Genomic DNA, 18,786 nt, shown 5'->3' with positions numbered 1-18,786 from the left:
TGGCAAACAGAATGTCATCAGCTTGTTATGCCTTAGAATCCTATCATCAGCATGTAACATGCAGTGTCTTTTAGTTACATACTGTTCATATGTACACTCAGTTCTTAGCTATTGCATTCTTTTCTGGGGAACAAATGCACAAAATATGAACACAATTTTCAAACTCCAGAAAAGAGCCATAAAAATAATAACCAAAAATTTTAGTTGAGGATATTGTAAAAATCTGTTCAGAACAATTGGGATTTTAACTGCTCCATCTGAATAACTTTATCAGTCAGCTATACGCATCAAAAATAACATTGGTAGTTGCTGCACAAACAGCTCTGTCCCTGACCATGGAACAGGTGCTAAACTCAACTTACATTTACCAAGAAAAAATAAACATGAAACTCCAAACAGCATTTTCTACCAAGGAATAAATCTGTACAATAAATTACCAAAAGTAATTAAAGAAATAGCAAAAATACACTTATTTAATAAGGCAGCTAAAAAGTACCTGTTAGGCAATACATTTTATACATTGAAGGATTACTTAGATAAAACAGAGTAGTGGTTTGCTAAACAAAAATGTTATACAAATAAATAATAATAATGATGATTACAAAACAGCCAACATTCCACATAACACCTCCACACTATGCTTTTTCCTTTTCTATAAATACTTAGTCCCAAGCTATGCATGGCACGATATTAACACCTCTTCCTCTTTCTGAGCTCAACATCTCAGTCATTATAGAAGAATGCTGAGTCAGTTGTTCAGGATAGCAAGTGGGATGTTGCAGCACAGAAAATGGGCTAGAGATCACCAGTGCGTTGTTTGTGTCTGCAGTATTATGAAACAATGTGTGTTAGGGTGGACTGATAGTGAGATATGAGTAAACAGTGTGGCATTACATTATTTAATAAGGTATTGGTAAAAGAAGTATTATATATATCTGGAGTAAATCTATTAAATGTCCCTAACTATAAGTCTGTAACTGTGTGTGTATACGAATTAACTTATTTTAAATTGATCTCAACTTGTAAATATTTTGACATGTCCGATATCTGTGTAAAAAAAGATCTATGGATGCATAAAGCTGCTACTGTTGCTACTACCACCACTACTAGATGTCAGTTAATCAACTGCTCGGCCAGCGCATCTCAACAGGGTTCGAGCACTGACCACTAGGAGTGCTGAGAGACGCTTTCTCCTTGCTGCAGCGCGCTCCATGAACTTAACACCCATGTAATTTGCTTTGATAACAGAGACTTGGACGCCTTCGAGAAAGCCAAAGCATATCTTCGAAAGGTGTGTGGCACTGATCTCTATACCACAGTCCTACATAACAGTCGCGACACTCACTGTAGTAAAAGTTATTACCGTTTGACATATGTAGCGACACTAGCGCTCCAAGCGGCGAGTAAGGTGAACGTCAGACGCGTCGTAATAATTACGTTTGTTTTGCATCCATATCCTACGTAATTTACTAAATATTTGACTTATTTTCTTGCCTCTGGGGGTTTGTGTAGTATCAGAAGGCATATATGTTTCAAAAAAATGATTCTAAAATAAACGCAAGTATGGACAAAAACCGTGAATCGAGTGGCAAGTAACACTTGTGACGTTGGATAATACTGCAGCTAACCACGTTGATGTCAAAAGTATATAAACACACAGATTCACACGTAATGAACACAGATATGTATCTCTACATGCAAAAGCGATCGACAGCTCATTTATCGTTCTGTAGGCCTACTGTGTTTTTCATTGTCGTCGCCACAAGTACGATCTTCATGTTTATATTATTCTAAGCGGGACAAGTAACTGCCAAATAGTGGGAGAAATATGTTGTAAACATTATAATGAGCTGATTACATTACATTTCACGCAGAACCAACTATTTGAATAATTTTCAAACAATCTGTCAGGAAACAAAGTGGTAACAAAGTAATTGTCATCACACGAAAGAAACAAGGAAAATTAAGTGACTAACAACAGAAGTGAATGAAATACATACCAAACATTACGCTTTTGTAAGATACGAATAACTGCATTTAACCTAACCTCTTCATCGTCAAAGCAGGTGTGTTGACGATTCACATGAATCTGGCACTGATACATGGAGAGTTGAACTGGCTGCTTCTGTCATAGGACTGTTTTACAGCTTTAGAAAGATTGTCGAATATTTGTGGCAGTTTCCTCTTCATCGTCAGATGAGGTGGCTTATTTGCGATGTCAAACAGTGTGGGTACGGGTCTAGTGCAGCAGGGGATACAACCCGTCGGCTTTGGACAATGACGTCACAAGTCGCCAGATAGCAGTTTACCATTTTCACTTTTGCTGTTATGGTTCAGTTTCGTTTTTTTACTGATTGCTTAATAAAGTGGATCTGTTTATTCTATCTCGTGAGATTTTTTAAAAAAAGCCAAAAAACACTTATCAGCCACTGAAGGGAGCTACAACACTAAGAAGAATCGCTTCTCGATTGGCCTCTTGCGACGTCAATCTCCAAAGCCGACGGGTTGTATCCCCTGCTACACTAGTCCCGTGGGTACTGCATTCCACACGAGTTTATTGTTGTCTGCGTTCATGACCTTTTTTTGTACGAAATGTAGGGAACAGAATCTAGTATTATTATACAGGTAAACTGGAGCTTTTTTCATAAGGTGTTCCAGTCTGCTATTAACTAGCTATTTTCCGCTCCTAGAACGAAACATTAATACACAAGTGGTTTGCAAGTGAATCCTGACGATACAGTTTAGTAACATGATGGTATATATCTCTCATGATCCATAGAAAACCTAAAAAAGACAGCTGTAGTGTATTCTTCCTTTTGTTGCTGCAATTTATTGCACTACAATCGCTACCACTTGTAAAAACCTTTGTAGAAATAAAAATAAACAACCACTATTCGCTTTTTTACGATCGCGCCGAACTCACAGTTTAAGTTACTGGCCGCTTGGGGCGCTGCTGGCGCAGTAGGCAACAAAAAAAATCGAGGCTAAGTGTCGCGACTGTTACGTTAAGCCCGGTCCACACGCAACGATCTGTCTGCGCAGACATCGGCGCAGATGTCTGTACATGCAAAAGATCGCTGCAAATGTGGTGTGTTCACACGACACAAACCCCAATCTACTATTCGCCCGCCATCTGTCGGTGTAGAAAAGAAATATCAGTGGCAAGCGACTACGCTCCCCGAAAACGTCAAAATTTAATTCAGTTATTTTGAAAAATAGAAATGGAGGAAGTTCTGTTGTGGTCTGTGTTCACAACTTGTGTTGCAAAAAACATTTAGACCAACCGCAGGAAACAGAGAAAGCGGTCAAAATCGTGCAGACAGTGGCTGCTAAAGCGAAAGCAGTTTAGTCACGTAAATTTACTGCGAGAGTTGCAGGGCGAACTTGTTTTGTTTTACATAACCTCGTGTCCCATTTCCTCGCACATTGGCACTCCAATTTCATCTTCAATTGTACTCCTGCTTGGTCTTGGCGTTTCTTGATCACTAAGAAAGCCAAGTAGATCAAAATACCGTAACGTTGGCTGGTATACTTGATCTACTCCTACACCAGATCTTCTAGATTTCTGAACTTTGGATAACTCTTTTCGGTAAACAGTTCGCTGACAGACTAATTTACTTGACTTGCCTTCATGAACTCATCTTTCAGGAAAGCGTAAATAGCTTCACATGTGTTGGGTATTATTTCACTCAATGCTTGTTTCGATATTGCAGATGAAAATTCCAAATCATTGTAGCTCCTTCCTGTTGCTAGGAATCTTAATGTTACTGCCAGGCGTTCATGAGTAGAAATTTCCCTTCTCATACAAGTATTTTTCTCATAATATGAGGGGTTACATGCTTTAAGAGATAATTATAAGTTTCGACATCCATCCGCAAATAATTTCGCCAGTTCGCAACGAAATTATTTTTTTATTACCGTTTCTCTGTTTGCCGAGGCACCAACTGCCCGCAATTTTTCAATTAGAGCATTGTATACTGCTGTCTTTTTGTCTCGGTCACTATATTCTTTACTTTTAATCTTCCACAAACATGGGTGGTTTCTGTATATTTCAATGAATTCACTTACAAACTCTCGAGAACACTGACGAGTATCAGCCATTTTAATGCCCTGTGCACACAAATACAAACACTAGACTGAGCAAACAGCTGTTTCGCGCCAGATTTGCGACGATCTCCTGTCCACACGCCCCAACTTGTCTGCGCAGATGTGGTTTGAACCGACAGATTTGAGAGGTTTCGCTCAAACCTCCAACTCCAACTTCCAGGTTTGCACACACCTCAGGTTGGTGCAAATCTTCTGTTCACACGCAACGATCTGTCTGCGCAGATGTGATGTGCGCAGACATTTGCGCAGACAGATCGTTGCGTGTGGACGGGCCTTTAGACTTACTTACTGGACGTACATCTTCTGTCTTTGACCATAGCGTTTATCCGTGTCGTCTCAGGACTGTTTACGTTGTCCGCCATCTTTTAGTTAGGTAGAAAGTTTCTCTTGCTGTTAACGAAGTGTGTGTTGTGAGTGTAAAATTGTTATTTTTTGTTCCACATATAACTGTACGAACTTGTGGAGCAAAGAAAGTGATTTAACTTTCCACAGGTAATAATTTAATGTCAATAAATGACAACAATCTCGTAAATATCTTGGTCGTTGCCTTGCATGTGTCTTCTGTTTTGGACAGGTTTCCTCTACAAAAAGGCGATTTGCTGAAACAGTAGGTAATTGCCACTAAACGCAAAGGTTTCACTCCTACAAGGGCTAGTTTCTTGTGTGGAGATAACTTTTTGGAAGAAGATTATTTAGTAAGGCCTGGTACTTCGAATGGCAACTCAAACCTGATGCAGTGCCACTTCGAATGCCCAAGGAAAAGCAACCAAGGCGACAGATTAGAATAACAACTGAAGTCTACTATACAAACTCACGATTATATTAAACAGGTTAGTCACTTCACACAAACATTGTTTTTGTTTTGAAACAAACATGTTTTTTCGTAAGTACTTGCCAAACATTGTTTCATGCCTGTACTACTTGTATTCTACTCCTGTTTCAGCTTTCTCTGAGTTGCAAACATCTAAGGAATGTGGATCTCAAACACAAATAGAAATGATTGACAAGGCCACTGCCATATGGAATTTTTTATCAGATGTGGACGCACTGAGAAGAAAAATCAAGAGCCTGGAGGAAATAATTAGGAGAAGAGAGAAGAAAAACTGTTCAATGAAAGACATCATAAGTGCTCTGAAAGAGAAGGTTCATCTAACAGTGAAGCTGCATGAATTCCTGAATCAACGAACAGGGACTCAGGGGGAATTAGTGTGCAATTTATTGAATAATTCAGTGTCATCCAAGGGAAACAGGTACAAAACAGACATTAAAATGTTTGCAATGATGGTGTATTTTCTCTCTCCTAATGTGTATGAATGTTTAGACATTAATGCCTCTGCCTCACAAATCTGATTCCTTGTTGGGTAGGGACCGTGAATTGTGATCCTGGCCTTTTAAGTGATGTGTTCGGGTACTTTGAGTTTAACCATCAAGTGAGAACTGAATTTAAAGGTTTTAGCCTCATAATAGACAGTGTGGCAATTAGAAAACAGGTAGTATTGGACCAGGAAACTAAGAGGTATACAGGTTTTGCAGATTTTGGAGGAGAAGTTGAAAAATCAAAAGAAGTGAAAGAAACTTCAGAGGCATTAATTTTTATGCTTGTGTCCATAAAAGGTAAATTAAAGTGTCCCATATTTTTAGTGAATGGATTTGATATTAGTGTGCAGGCAAAGGTAATTAACTCTGTTCTGGAGAGGCTATGCAGTTCAGGCATCAGGATTTGGGCAGTCACTTGTGATGGCACAAGGAGAAATATAAGTACTGTTAATTTATTGGAATGCAGTATTTATTTTCATCAAAATTTTTTTCTTCTAAGTTCCTTTACCCAGTTTCAAACCACAATGTTCACTGCATTTTGGATATGTGTCTTAAGTGGCAGTACTTAAAGGAACTAAATGAGTTGCAAATTGAGGAAGGCATGACATTTCCTAACAAGTTACCAGGACAACATATTAATTACATTAATGAAAACATGAATGTCTGGTTAGCAGTTAAAACACTTTCAGTTCTAGTGTTGCAGATGCTATAGATATTTTGAGAAGAGCTGGCAATCCCAGATTCCATTGTAGTGTGGCAACAGTAGAGTTTTTGAGACTAATAGACAGAATTTGTGACGTCTTTAACTCCAGAAATCCTCTAGCTTCAGGATATAAAGCCAGTCTGAAACTTGGTAATCAGACATATTGGCTTGATATTTTTCATCAGACAGAATCTTGTATGAGAATTTTAAAAGTAAATGGTGTTACTCTTCTGCAGCATCAAAGAAATACTTTTGCCTTTGGCATAATTTTGAACATGCATTCGATTAAAGCCATTGCACTGGAAATAACTACAGGGAAAAATTCTCCCCTGCAATATTTGTTGACACAAGTTTTCCCAAGATCATATTGAACTCTTCTTCTCATGTGTGAGGATCCAGAGGGGGTTGGATGAATAACCCAAATTCATATCAGTTGAAGTGTGCTATGCATAAGTTGCTTTTAGGCAGTAATGTTAGCACTGTTGGGGGAAACTGTACAAATTTTAACATGTGTTTAATGGTACCTGTGGGACTGTGTGATTTCTGATCACAAAAGCGTCCTCTTATAGATGATGATGATTCTTTTATGTTTGTAGATGAAGTAGAAAAATGGTGCTCATCTATTGAAGGGGGTACTCTGTTTTCTACATACAAGTAGAACATTTTGTACTACACTGCAGGATATGTTGCCCTCACAATTTCAAAACAAGTTACATGTAAGAAGTGCCTCTACATTCTTAGGCCACCTGTCGTTTGTAATGCTGTAATGTAAGCACTTCTCAGTACTGCAGAAAAGAGCTCATTCACGAAATTTGTAAGCCAAGGTAAGCTTATTGAAACAAGTAGTGCTTGTATACTCTGTGGTGGAGCGCTCAGAAAAATTGTTTCAAATGTTTGTTGTCAATGGTGACATGAGGCAAAAGCACTTAATTACTAAGATTGTCATGTGTGTCCTTAAGATTTATGAACTATTCATTCCCTCAACTTGACCATGACTTCCATAATGGATGCGGAGTTGAAGATTTGCATGAGACACGGCTTGCGCGTAAGATAGCATCTAGGTACATTTACGAGTGGCTGAAAGCAAATGGGAAAAGGTTTTCAGCTGAGAAGATAGGTCACAATACATCTAGTGTAAGACAAAAACTCAGCAAGATTATTTTATTCAGTAATGTTTAATGTTGTGCCTGTAACATTGCAGTAGTGGTTAAAAATGTATGGAAATGAAAAAACTAAATTTCATATTTTGTGTTTCAGTGTGTTTTTGTGTTCTTGTTTCAATATACTTGCTCATGCTTAATGTTTACAGTATTAATCATTTTACAAACGATAAAAAAGTACATAGACATATGAAAGTGTTAATTGAGACATTACAATCAGGGTAGCTTTTAACTAATCATGCTATCTTTGTACCAACTGCTATTTTTGTTTCGAATGGCTGGTGTCACACCTGTTTGTATTATTTTGTATAAAAGTCACGTTTTTATTACCTCTGTGATTCATTCAAATGTTTTTCCACCTCCCTAAAAGCTCTTAGGCTTGTGATTTTTCTTTAATTGCTTTGACTGTGAAGTAAGATTCTGACAGTGATTTAAGTTGAACACTGCCAGACTGATACAAACATCTTGATATTTCGAAATAAATCTGGAAACTGAATCAACACTGTTTTTACTTCTTATTAACACCTAATTTCCTTTTGTTGTGATGTAAATTTCTTCAGAACATTAGATATGGGAAAAAATTTTATGTTTTTTAAGACCAAAGTTACCCAAAATGACAGTAATTTTGTACCAGTAGTAAAATTGAAATTTTACTCCAAGAGAGCGTCTCTAGTACATATTTCCTAATTGCCAAGACCAGCTTAGCAGCACGTTTTAAATTTTAGTATCTGTTGTAAGGTACATTGTGCAGTGCTTTCAAAAAGACGGAAAAAAATGGTGCAAAGTTAACCCAAATTGACTGAACTGTTTGTATATATATATGTAAGTTCTCAGTTAAATATGCACTTTAAACCAACTGATTTCATCGCAAATTCCATCTTGGTACATGTGAATTAGTTCAGTAAACGAAGAGAACAATTTTCGTGTCAGTCTCACGCGTAATTTTGGTTGTTTCATATGGTGCCTGACAATAATTAGCATATTGTTGAGGATATCCAGAATTCACGTTTAAATAAACCCCATTACGTTTTTTTCCAACGCCGAAGACGATGTCGCCAGTGGTAAGTGCATTACATATGTGTGAAAAACTGTTCCTTACGCCTCGGAAAAATATTTCTTCGCTTTTAGGTACTCTATATTTACGATATTACAGTAGACTTAAGTGTTCATGAGCGTAAAACGAAATTGGTAGTTCGTTGCTTTAAAAAAAAATAAAGTTGTTATATTAACTTAAGTATGTTGTTAAATTAACCTAATTATGTCATGTATTGGAAAATTCGACTCGTTCCACATCATTACGAAATATCGTATTCATGATCCATGGAACTAGTATTAATCTAATCTAATCTAATCTGTTAACACAGTGGCTTTATTATCGTCAAGAGTGTGGATACTGTCGAACGAAAACAAGTGCCCACTTTGTAACTGAAATATCACGTCCAGTTTCTTGACTAACAGCAGACAACGGCACGCTGTGACAGCCGTAGTTCGCCATCCAGTTAGTATTGAGGTCACTGGTGTGCAGCCACAATACCTGTAGTGACGTATATACAAATAAAGGCACTTGCGTTTTTAAGGCTAGACGAGGATACAAAACACAAAAAATATTTCCGTTGGTAAAAAATAAGATTAATCAGTGTAGGTATTTCCTGAGTTTATGTCACATACATGGCAATTTTTCATATGCTAAACCGCTGAATAGCTGTGTAATCATGTGATTGGCTGCTACAGCCTACAGCATAATATAATCTCTGCACCGGGGAAAAACTGGAAGTTTGCGCAGTGGAGTTAAGGACTGATTTTGAAGTCAAGACAAGACTAGCGCGATATCGTAGAGTACTGCCATTGTTGCCTTAATTTTTTTTAAAAAATATTTACGAGGTAGGCTGATGTATATTCTGTTTAAAAAAAAATGATGCGCAGTAAATTTTGTGAGAGTTGCAATGAATTTCTTTAACGGAATATTAATTCTTGTTCATAGTCTGCCATATTTAAGAAAATGCCACTCAGTACTCGAGAAATAATGGATGCCCTTGCCATTGTGGCAGAACACGAAAACGTGAAAGTTGCAGTCAGAAAATCGGTTACGGGAGGTGTTATTGCTTGTTTAACAACTATTTGTGGAGGCCTCCTGGGTGGACGTTTCGGCATGGCGATTGGTGAGTGGTGGACATACTTATTTTTGGCGCATTATTTTTTTTTATTTGTTTGCCCATATAAATCTTTTTCAGTACATATATTGTACACAGGATATTGGACAGAAAACCTTTGTAGCTATTGGTTTTTCAAATGTTAAACATACATTTTATAAATTTCTACGACAAATTGGATCTATACAGTTAATAAATACAAATTTTTGAAAAATATATTTATTATTTCTACAATTTAAGATACAAATTACATTTTGTCTTGCATAAGATACTGTGAGATTGAATAGTAGCAGTTTTTCAGAAGGTAGGATGTCACAGACTTTTTTAAGCTTTGTAGTTCAGGAAGAGATTTTATATGTCTTGGTAATCTGCTGTAAGGTTTTCTTCCTGCATAATATACACCTTTTTGGCATAATGTGGTATTACAATGATTAACATGTATGGCACTGTCTGACTGGGTACTGTAATCATGGACACTTTTGTTTTCAGAAAAAGGTTTTCTTTTCTCAGTATGCTTTTTTTGACGTGCATGACTACTTCCAGTATACTAATTCAGGGAAGAGGTAGGATCTTTAGATCTTTAAAGAAACGTTTGCATGATTTTCTGCTGCTCACTTATTTCATTATTCTTATAATTGCCATTTGCTTCCTGGAAACTGTTATGGTCTGATGTACATTTCCCCAGAAAATGATACCGTACTTCAGTATTGAATGTACATGAGCAAAGTATACAGCCCTAACTGTTACTGCACTAGTACTGTTGCAGAGAATTCTTATCGCATAGCTCACTTTTGCTAGTTTTGAATTTAGGGCTGTGATATGAGTGCTCCATGTAAGATTTTCCTGGATATGGATCCCAAGAAATTTAGTTTCATTGACAGCACTAATGTTTGGTTATCTATACATATCACAGGTTGTGCCGGATTTTTATTTTGATCAGTGTGGAAATTAATGAATACCATTTTTTGGGGATTAATTATTAGCCTGTTTCTGGTAAACCATTCAGATACTCCTTTTGTAATATCTTTTGCAGATGCAGTAAAATTTTCTTCTTTATTCCCTTCCATCAATAGACTAGTGTCATCTGCAAACAGTACAGATTCAGAATCCCTAACGTGTGATGGGAAATCATTAACGTAGACCAAGAAGAAAAGAAAAAAAAAAAAAGAAAGGTACCTAAAATGGAGCCCTGTGGAACACCATGACTTAGTACACATGGGTCTGAAAGGTGTACCTGGAGTTCATTTCCTTCCATGTACTTAATTTCAGTTACCTGAGAGCGATATTCCAAATATGATTTAATCCAATGATTTGGCACACCTCTTACACCATACCATTGAAGTTTCCTCAGGAGTATAAAATGATCAATCACATCAAAAGCTTTTGTTAGGTCCAAGAATAAACCTGAGATATTTCTGTGGTTGTCCACTGCATTTAAGATTTTGTTCTGTTTGAGTTATTGATCCATTTTCATCTACAGCTGCACAATGTGCTAGAGATATTTGGATTTTTTTTGTTAATATTAACAGTTTTACATGTAATATACCTTTGTATGTAATAACACACATTAATATATCAATTAATGATGAATACTTAAATAAATGTTGTTACACTATGTACAGAGAGATAAAATACAAATTTTCTTCTGAATGAGACTACATCGGGTAAACACACAAAAATTTAGTTTTGTAGGTATTCATTTATTGTGTAAAAGCAGCAATCAACCAAGTACAACTTTAGTTTAGATTTGAAGTGACCAATGTTTTGTATGTGTTTAGTGGTATCTGGTAAGGCATTGTATAGCTTGATACTAGGATGGATAAGGCTGTTTTGAAATAACTTTGTGTTGGAACTTTGAACATGTACATCCAGTTTTTGTCTTGTATCATAGCTGTGCATTGTGTGATTTTGAGTGATGAGTGGTCTTTTTGTATGTAAGTTTTGCTTTAAATACATTATATTTTCAAGTATATATATATGCAAGGAAGTGGCAGGATCATCCTTTTTTGAAACAATGGTCTACATGATTTGTGATTATCTACCCCTTCCATTATTCTTATAATTATTTTTTTAATTTTGAATGTTTTGATGGCATCTCCAGAATTTTCCCAGAACATAATCCCATACCGGAGGTGAGAGTTTACAACTGCATAATATATACACTGAAGGGTTTGTAGCTGGTACAGTTTTTTAATGTACACAGCACAAACAAGAAGTACTTAATTTTTTGTTCATTTGTTCAATATGTGCTTTCCATTTCAAGTTGTCTTGTAGATGAAGTCCAAGAAATTTGGTACAGGCTGTTTTGGCAATTGTCTGCCCATATAGGTCTAGATTGGGTGATATCAGATTTTTGTTTGTGCTGTGTGTATATCCATAGCTACAGTTTTTTCAGTGTTTATTATTAAGTCATTGTCATCAAAGTAACATTTTAGCCTGTCAGTGGCTTCTTTTATGTTTTTTACAAGAGTTTCTTCTGAGTTTCCTGTAATTAGAACACTCGTATCATCAGCAAATTGAAATATTTTACTGTTGTCATTGCTTATGTTTAGGTCATTTACATAGAGTAAGAACAGAACAGGACCCATTACGGATCCTTGTGGCACTCCATATTTAACAGTCAATAGCTTGGAATTATATTTCCTAATGACATTGTCCCTTTCTTGATCTATTTCCACATATTGTTCCCTGTTCTTAAGATAAGAGCTGAGCCAGCTGTTAGCTGTTCCCGTAATGCCAAGATTGTCTAGCTTGTATAGCAATTTGTCATGATTTATGGTGCCAAATGCCTTTGACAAATCTAAAAATATGCCCATGGTAAGTTTTTTGCTGTCTAATGCTAACAGTGCCTCTAATAGAAAGGAGTGAACTGCAGATTCGGTTGAGCAGTTTGCTCTAAATCCGTGTTGAGATTCTGACCGAATGCCATTTACCTCTTATTGAAAAACCTTTCTAATATTTTTGAGAAAGCAGACAGGAGTGCCAGTGGTCTGTAGTTGGAAATATCATCTTTGTTTCCTTTCTTGTATAATGGCTTTAGTTTTGCTGTTTTCAATCATGAAGGAAAAGTTCCTGTAGCAAAAGATAGGTCACATAGGTGGGTTAAGGGCTTAGTAATCAAGTCTCCACACTTCTTTATAATGAAATCAGGTATATCATGTACGCCTGCAGAGTGTTTCATTTTGAGACTTTTTATTGTAACCTGTACTTCTTATACATTTGTTGGGTACAGAAACATTGATCTGCTTGAGACTTTTTTCCCTGTTTCTGTATGCTGTTTTCTATTAGAAGTCTGTTGTAGTAGTTTCTCTGTTACTTTATAAAATAGTTATTAAACATATTAGCTACTTCCTGTGGGTTTCAGATTGAAAGTGGCAGTTTCAATTGATCTCTGTGTTCTGAAGCCATGTTGACATCCAGAAATAATATTATTCTTGTCAAAGAATGTAATTAGTTTTGAAAGGAACACTTTTTCAATAATTTTCAAACCCTGACAATAGAAACACTGGCCTGTAGTTACCCATACAGTGATGATCACCTTTTTTATATAGGGGTATTACTTTTGCCATTTTCAGCTGCTGAGGGAAGACACCACACGATAAGGATGAATTGCATATGTCGAATAAAGGTGAAAGTATTTGTCTTGCTGTTATTTTTATAATATAATCTGGACTATCATCAATACCAGTTGAATACTTACTCTTCAGTGAATTAATGGTATTTAGGAGCTCTGTTGGGCTTACTGGACTGAGGAACATGGATATATTATTTATTTCACTTGATGAAAGTTCTTTCCATTATTTCACAAGGGTGTGCATATAAAACCAAATAGAAAACTGTCACTTAAGTTATGGCCAAAACTATTCATATTTATCTGACATGTTCCACACCCATGAGAATCAATACATTTTTTGGTCTATGGCACAAAACTGAATGTAAATAAGGTTAATATTACGGTAACCTTATTTAAATTTAGTTTTGTGACATAGACCAAAAAATGTATTGATTCTCATGGGTGTGGAACATGTCAGATAAATATGAAAATTTTCATATTCTTTACTTGCAGCACACATGAAGCTTCCAAATTTATTCTGAGTTATGTTTCAGTACACATTTGATTAGTACATCAGATGGAAGAACAAGTCGAATTTAAGCTTAGGAGCATTTTATGCAAATTGTGTGTTTAGTGGTTCAATAATTATTTCACTGAATACAAGCAATGGTCCATCATAAGTGACATACAGGTAAGGTGGTGATGTTATTTTTATATGCCTCATAGCATACTGAAAAAAATTAACCGTTTGTCATTTTTTTGTCCTGCATCTACATCTACACTCTGCAAACCACTGTGAGGTGCACAACAGAGAGTACATCCCAATGTACCAGTTATTAGGCTCTCTTCCCATTCCATTCATGTATGGAGTGCAGGGAGAATGATTGTTTGAGTGCCTCTGTGCATGCAGTAATTAATCTAATCTTAGCCTCATAATCCACATGTGAGTGATCAGTCGAGGGCCAGTTCCTGAAACTTTGTTAATAGACTTTTTCTGTATAGTTTATGTATATCTTCAAGAGTCTACTATTTTAGTTCCTTTAGTATATCTGTGACTCTCCTACATATTAATCAAACATGTGACCATTCATGCTGCCCTACTCTGTACGTGTTCAATATCCCCTGTTAGTCCTATCTCGTACGCGTCCCTCACGCTTGAGCAATATTCTAGAACCAGTTACACAAGTGATTTGTAAAGAATCTCCTTTGTAGACCAGTATTTTAACGATAAACCAGAGCCTGCCACCTGCTTTACCCACAGCTGAACCTGTGTGATCAATCCATTTTATATCCATACAAAGTATTTCACCCAGGTATTTGTATGAGGTGGCTGATTCCAACAATGACTCATTGACATTTTAGTCATAGGATGCAATGGTTTTTTGTTTTGTTTTGTGAAGAGCAAAATTTTAAATTTCTGAATGTTTAGAGCAAGTTAACAATCTCTGCCCACATTTAAATCTTATCAAGATCTGACTGAATATTTGTGCAGGTTCTTTCATATAGTGCTTCATTATAGAGAACTGCATCATCTGCAAAAAGCCTGACTTTACTATTAATATTGTGTTCTAGGTCAGTAACATACAACATTAACAGCAAGGGTCCCAACAGTTAATATACAACATGAACAACATTGGTCCCAATACACTTCCCTTGGGCACAACCTCTATATCTGATGATGACTCTCCATCCAAGAAAACATTCTCTGTCCTTCCTACTAAAAAGTGCTCAGTCCAGTCACAAATTTCACTTGGTACCCAATATGATCATATGTTTGACAATAAGCATAAATGTGGTACTGAGTCAATCACTTTTCAGAAGTCGAGGAATATTGCATCTACCTGATTGCCTTGATCCAAAGCCTTCAGTATGTCATGTGAGAAAAATGAGAGTTGGGTTGCTCAAGACTGATGTTTTGAAATCGATGCTGGCTGACATTCTGTTCGAGATACCTGATTATGTTTGAGCTCAGAATATGCTCTAAGATTCTACAACAAATGGTGTCAGAGGATACTAGATGGTAGTTTTGTGGATCACTCTACCACCCTCCTTGTAGATGGGTGTGGCCTGTACTTTTTTTCCCAAGAACTGGTCATGGTTTTTGTTTGAGGGATCCAAGATAGATTATAGTTAGAAGAGGGGCTGTTTTAATAGTCTGTATACAATCTGACAGGGATTCCATCGGGGCCTGGAACTGTGTTCAGTTGTAATGATTTCAGCTGTTTCTCAACACCACTGCCACTAATACTTATTTCATTCGTGTTTTCAGTAGTAGAAAGATTAAATTGGGGCAATTTTACTGGGTGTTTCTTTGTAAAGGAACATTTGAACACAAGAGTTAAGCATTTCAGCTTTAGCTTTGCTAGCCACTATTTCACTTTATGTCTCATTTGCTAGGGACTGGACACCAACTTTGGTGCCTCAATCAGCTTTTACGTACGACCAAAATTTCTTTGGGCTCTGTAAAAGGTCGCTAGATGATATTCTGCTACAGTAATCATTGAGGGCATCATGCATTGCTCTCTTGGCAGCCAAATGCATTTCATTCAGCATCTCTATTTATAGCTATAGCCCTGCACATGTTATGCAGAGTTTCAGTGCTGCTTCTCCCCCCCCCCCCCCTCCCCCGCCCCCTCCCATGTCAAAGTATATATATGTGATTACATAACAATCATATATACATAGACTGCAAAAAATAAATAAAATTAGGAAAACCAAGGAATTGACAGTCTACATTTAGGTAGCATTTCTCCAGATTTATTTTATATTATTTAGTTTTTATTGTGTGGCATGTATTAAGAGTTTAGAATCCCAAGATGAGCTACATGTATACAAAGATTATGAAACTACTATTTATCAGCATTTCAACACTGCTCTCCAGAATAATAAAACATAAATGACAACAGCTGATCATGAATATCAACGTCATTTATGTAGTTTATCACACCACACGTTACTGTTGGACTGATGGACCCTTGTGGGCATTCGTAGGGCATTGGAGCAAGGTTATTTGTGGTTGCGTTCAAACTTGCTGTCCTTGATACGAATGCCCATGACGTGATGACTTACCCGTGTCAGCAACATTTCTTATCTGTTAAGGGACCTCCACACACACCATTCCTAGTTGTAACTAACCAGAAAATTTTCATATAACTCCAGTTTTGATGCTTAGATAACCGCTATGGAAGTCATGCCTTATCTGAAGGTACTTCCAAAGGGAAAGAAAGAAAAAGGCTGCTCATTCTAACTGATATCAACGCAAAATGCCCCCTGTGGAACTCAGATAGAACTGACGACAAAGGGCAACTAGTACTTGACGTGGTAAATGAATGCAACCTGTTCGTACTGAATAGGGAGGGTCAGCCACCTACCTACCTCGGAGACGCTGGTGGTGTAAGTAACATACACCTTTCTCTAGGGAATGCAAAATCTCTTCCACTAGTCAATACATGGAGGGTCAAAGAATGGAAAATCCAGGATGGAATGTAACAATACAAGAGAAAGAAAGTTGCTACTCACCATATAGCGGAGATGCTGAGCCATGATAGGCACAATAAAAAAATTCACACCATCATAGCTTTCGGCCATTAAGGCCTTTGTCCGAGGATGTCGAGTGAATTTTAGTCTTGATGGTGGCACAGGGAATACTGGAAGTGGTTGGTTCACTCTAGCCATCGTCCGATGTGAGAATGCCTCTCTACCTGGATTGGAATCATTCGCCAACCGAGATGTCATCGCTTACAAGACCTGGCATTGTGGAATAGATGCTAAGTCTCAATCTAGACCTAGTTATGTGTATAGCAATATGCCTTTTACATTGTATACCCGCTCATGTCGTAAAGTTAGTAATGATGAAAAAATACATGTATGGATGAAAGGACTTTGTGTACTTGCTGAAAATGTAACTCATAACTGGTGATGTAACCCTGTACTATAATTATTAATAAAGTGATCTGTAGCGTCAGCCATTAAGAGCGTGTGCATGTGTGTATATGTGTGTACTGCTGACAAAGGCCTTAATGGCCGGAAGCTATGATGGTGTGAATCTTTTTATTGTGCCTATCGCGGCTCAGCATCTCCGCTATACGGTGAGTAGCAACTTTCTTTGTCTTGTATTGTTACAATACATGGAGGGGTATTAGATAGAGCCACACACAGAGACCACAACGCAGTGGTCGTAACCACATACAGATATATCAATGCACATAACATGGACCACGAACAGCTGCACTTACTCATAGGAAGAGCCAACTGGCAGAGAGTTCGAGATATTGTTGAGGCACCATCATTACACACCGTTCAGGGCAGTATAGATTACAAAACACATGTACTGACAGATTTCCTACAAAGAGCACAGGAAGCAGCTATACCACTAGCAAAAACTGGTTGGGGACAGAAACAACCGTGGTCAACAGAACTGGCAAGACTAAGGAAGGATTCATGGGACAAAAGAAAGTACTACCGACAAGCAAAGACAGCTCCTGAAAGACAGCTAAGACTTGATCTGTATCGCGACACTAAACGGAAATACCAAAAACAACTAAAGACAACAAGGCAAGTCTGCTGGACCAACTTTGTAAAAACCCAGCTACAGAACAACATCTGGGGAAAACCATTCAAGATAGAAACGGAACGAATTAAGACACTGACAGTTCTTTCAACACTAAAATAAGCTGACGGCGCAATGACCAGAGGATGGAGAAGCACAGCAGAATATCTTCTGAACAGGCTCCTCCCAGACGACGACCCCACACAAGATGAGCGAGACCATGCTGACCTAGGAGAGAGCATGAGGCAACCATGCATCAGTGACAGTGTAACCATGCCATTCTTACAAGAAGAAGTCGCAACAGCAATCAGCAGGCTTAAAAACTGAAAAGCACCTGACCCAGACAAAATACTTTCAGAAACATCAAAACAAACAGTAACACAAATAATACCTTTTCTTACCAACATGTTCTACAAGGCACTACTAACAGGCAGAATTCCAAACCTCTGGAAAACTGATAATGTAGTAATAATCAGGAAATCACAAGACAAAGAGCCAACAGATCCCAGAATGTATCGACCAATCTGTCTCTTAAACACTCTCGGCAAGGTACAGGAAAGGCTCTTGTGTGACCGTTTACAACCACACAGGCGCCTCCTCAGCCTAACGCCCCATCAGTTTGACGTCAGGGAAGGTAGATCAATAGAAAATGCTGTCAACCAAGTGCTGACAGTAACAAATAGCATTAGCAACAAATACGTGGTCACGATACTAATTGACATAGCAGGGCTTTTGACAACTTGTGGTGGCACTCCCTCTTCGCCAGGTTAAGAGAAATGAGGCTATCAGCTTCCCTCTACAATAGCCTCCTCAACTACAGCAGAGGCAGAGTGGTGGAGTGGAGGGCTGATACACAGAAGGTTGTCAAGAGAATAACAAAGGGATGTCCAATATTCTGGGATATCGCAATCGAGCCCTTGCTGAACACCTTGGACAGTGACGACAGGGTAAGAGGTGTGGTGGCTTACGCACATGACCTGCTCGTAGTGGTGTCAGCCAACTCCAGAGCAGCACTAAAGACAAAAGGTACGCGCACCTGCTTCAGAAAATTAACAGTTGATCCAAAGAAAATTAATTAAAAATAGCTCCCAACAAAACTGCATATTTACTGCTCAGAGGGACACTACAGATGAATCCAATTCTAAAATTAGACAAAACAAGTATACAGAGGAGGCAAGCCACATGTTACCTCAGACTGCATCTTTGACAAAAAACAGACTTTAAACCATCATATAAAATTGACGATT

The 18,786-nt window shown here is 37.6% G+C and overlaps 1 protein-coding gene and 1 long non-coding RNA gene across 2 annotated transcripts in view; both read left to right on the top strand.

Annotated features, from left to right (window-relative positions):
* Window positions 1-4,457: 4,457 nt before the first annotated feature.
* LOC126412255 (uncharacterized) lies at window positions 4,458-7,747 on the top strand. Its single transcript, XR_007575263.1, has 3 exons — window positions 4,458-4,599; window positions 4,682-4,937; window positions 5,051-7,747. It is a non-coding gene; the product is annotated as an uncharacterized LOC126412255 (long non-coding RNA).
* Window positions 7,748-9,041: 1,294 nt separating this feature from the next.
* Window positions 9,042-18,786, top strand: part of LOC126412240 (protein C19orf12 homolog) — a 34,339-nt gene continuing 24,594 nt past the window's right edge. Inside the window, exons 1-2 of the mRNA XM_050081732.1 lie at window positions 9,042-9,168; window positions 9,269-9,446. Coding sequence (XP_049937689.1) covers window positions 9,287-9,446 — 160 coding nt within the window. The 5' untranslated portion in view covers window positions 9,042-9,168; window positions 9,269-9,286. The remainder of the gene's footprint in view (window positions 9,169-9,268; window positions 9,447-18,786) is intronic.

This window comes from Schistocerca serialis, chromosome 7 (genome assembly GCF_023864345.2).
Source record: "Schistocerca serialis cubense isolate TAMUIC-IGC-003099 chromosome 7, iqSchSeri2.2, whole genome shotgun sequence".
Taxonomy (NCBI): Eukaryota; Metazoa; Arthropoda; class Insecta; order Orthoptera; family Acrididae; genus Schistocerca; species Schistocerca serialis.
The sequence above is the reverse complement of the archived record's forward strand: the minus strand, read 5'-3'. Positions and strand labels throughout refer to the sequence as shown.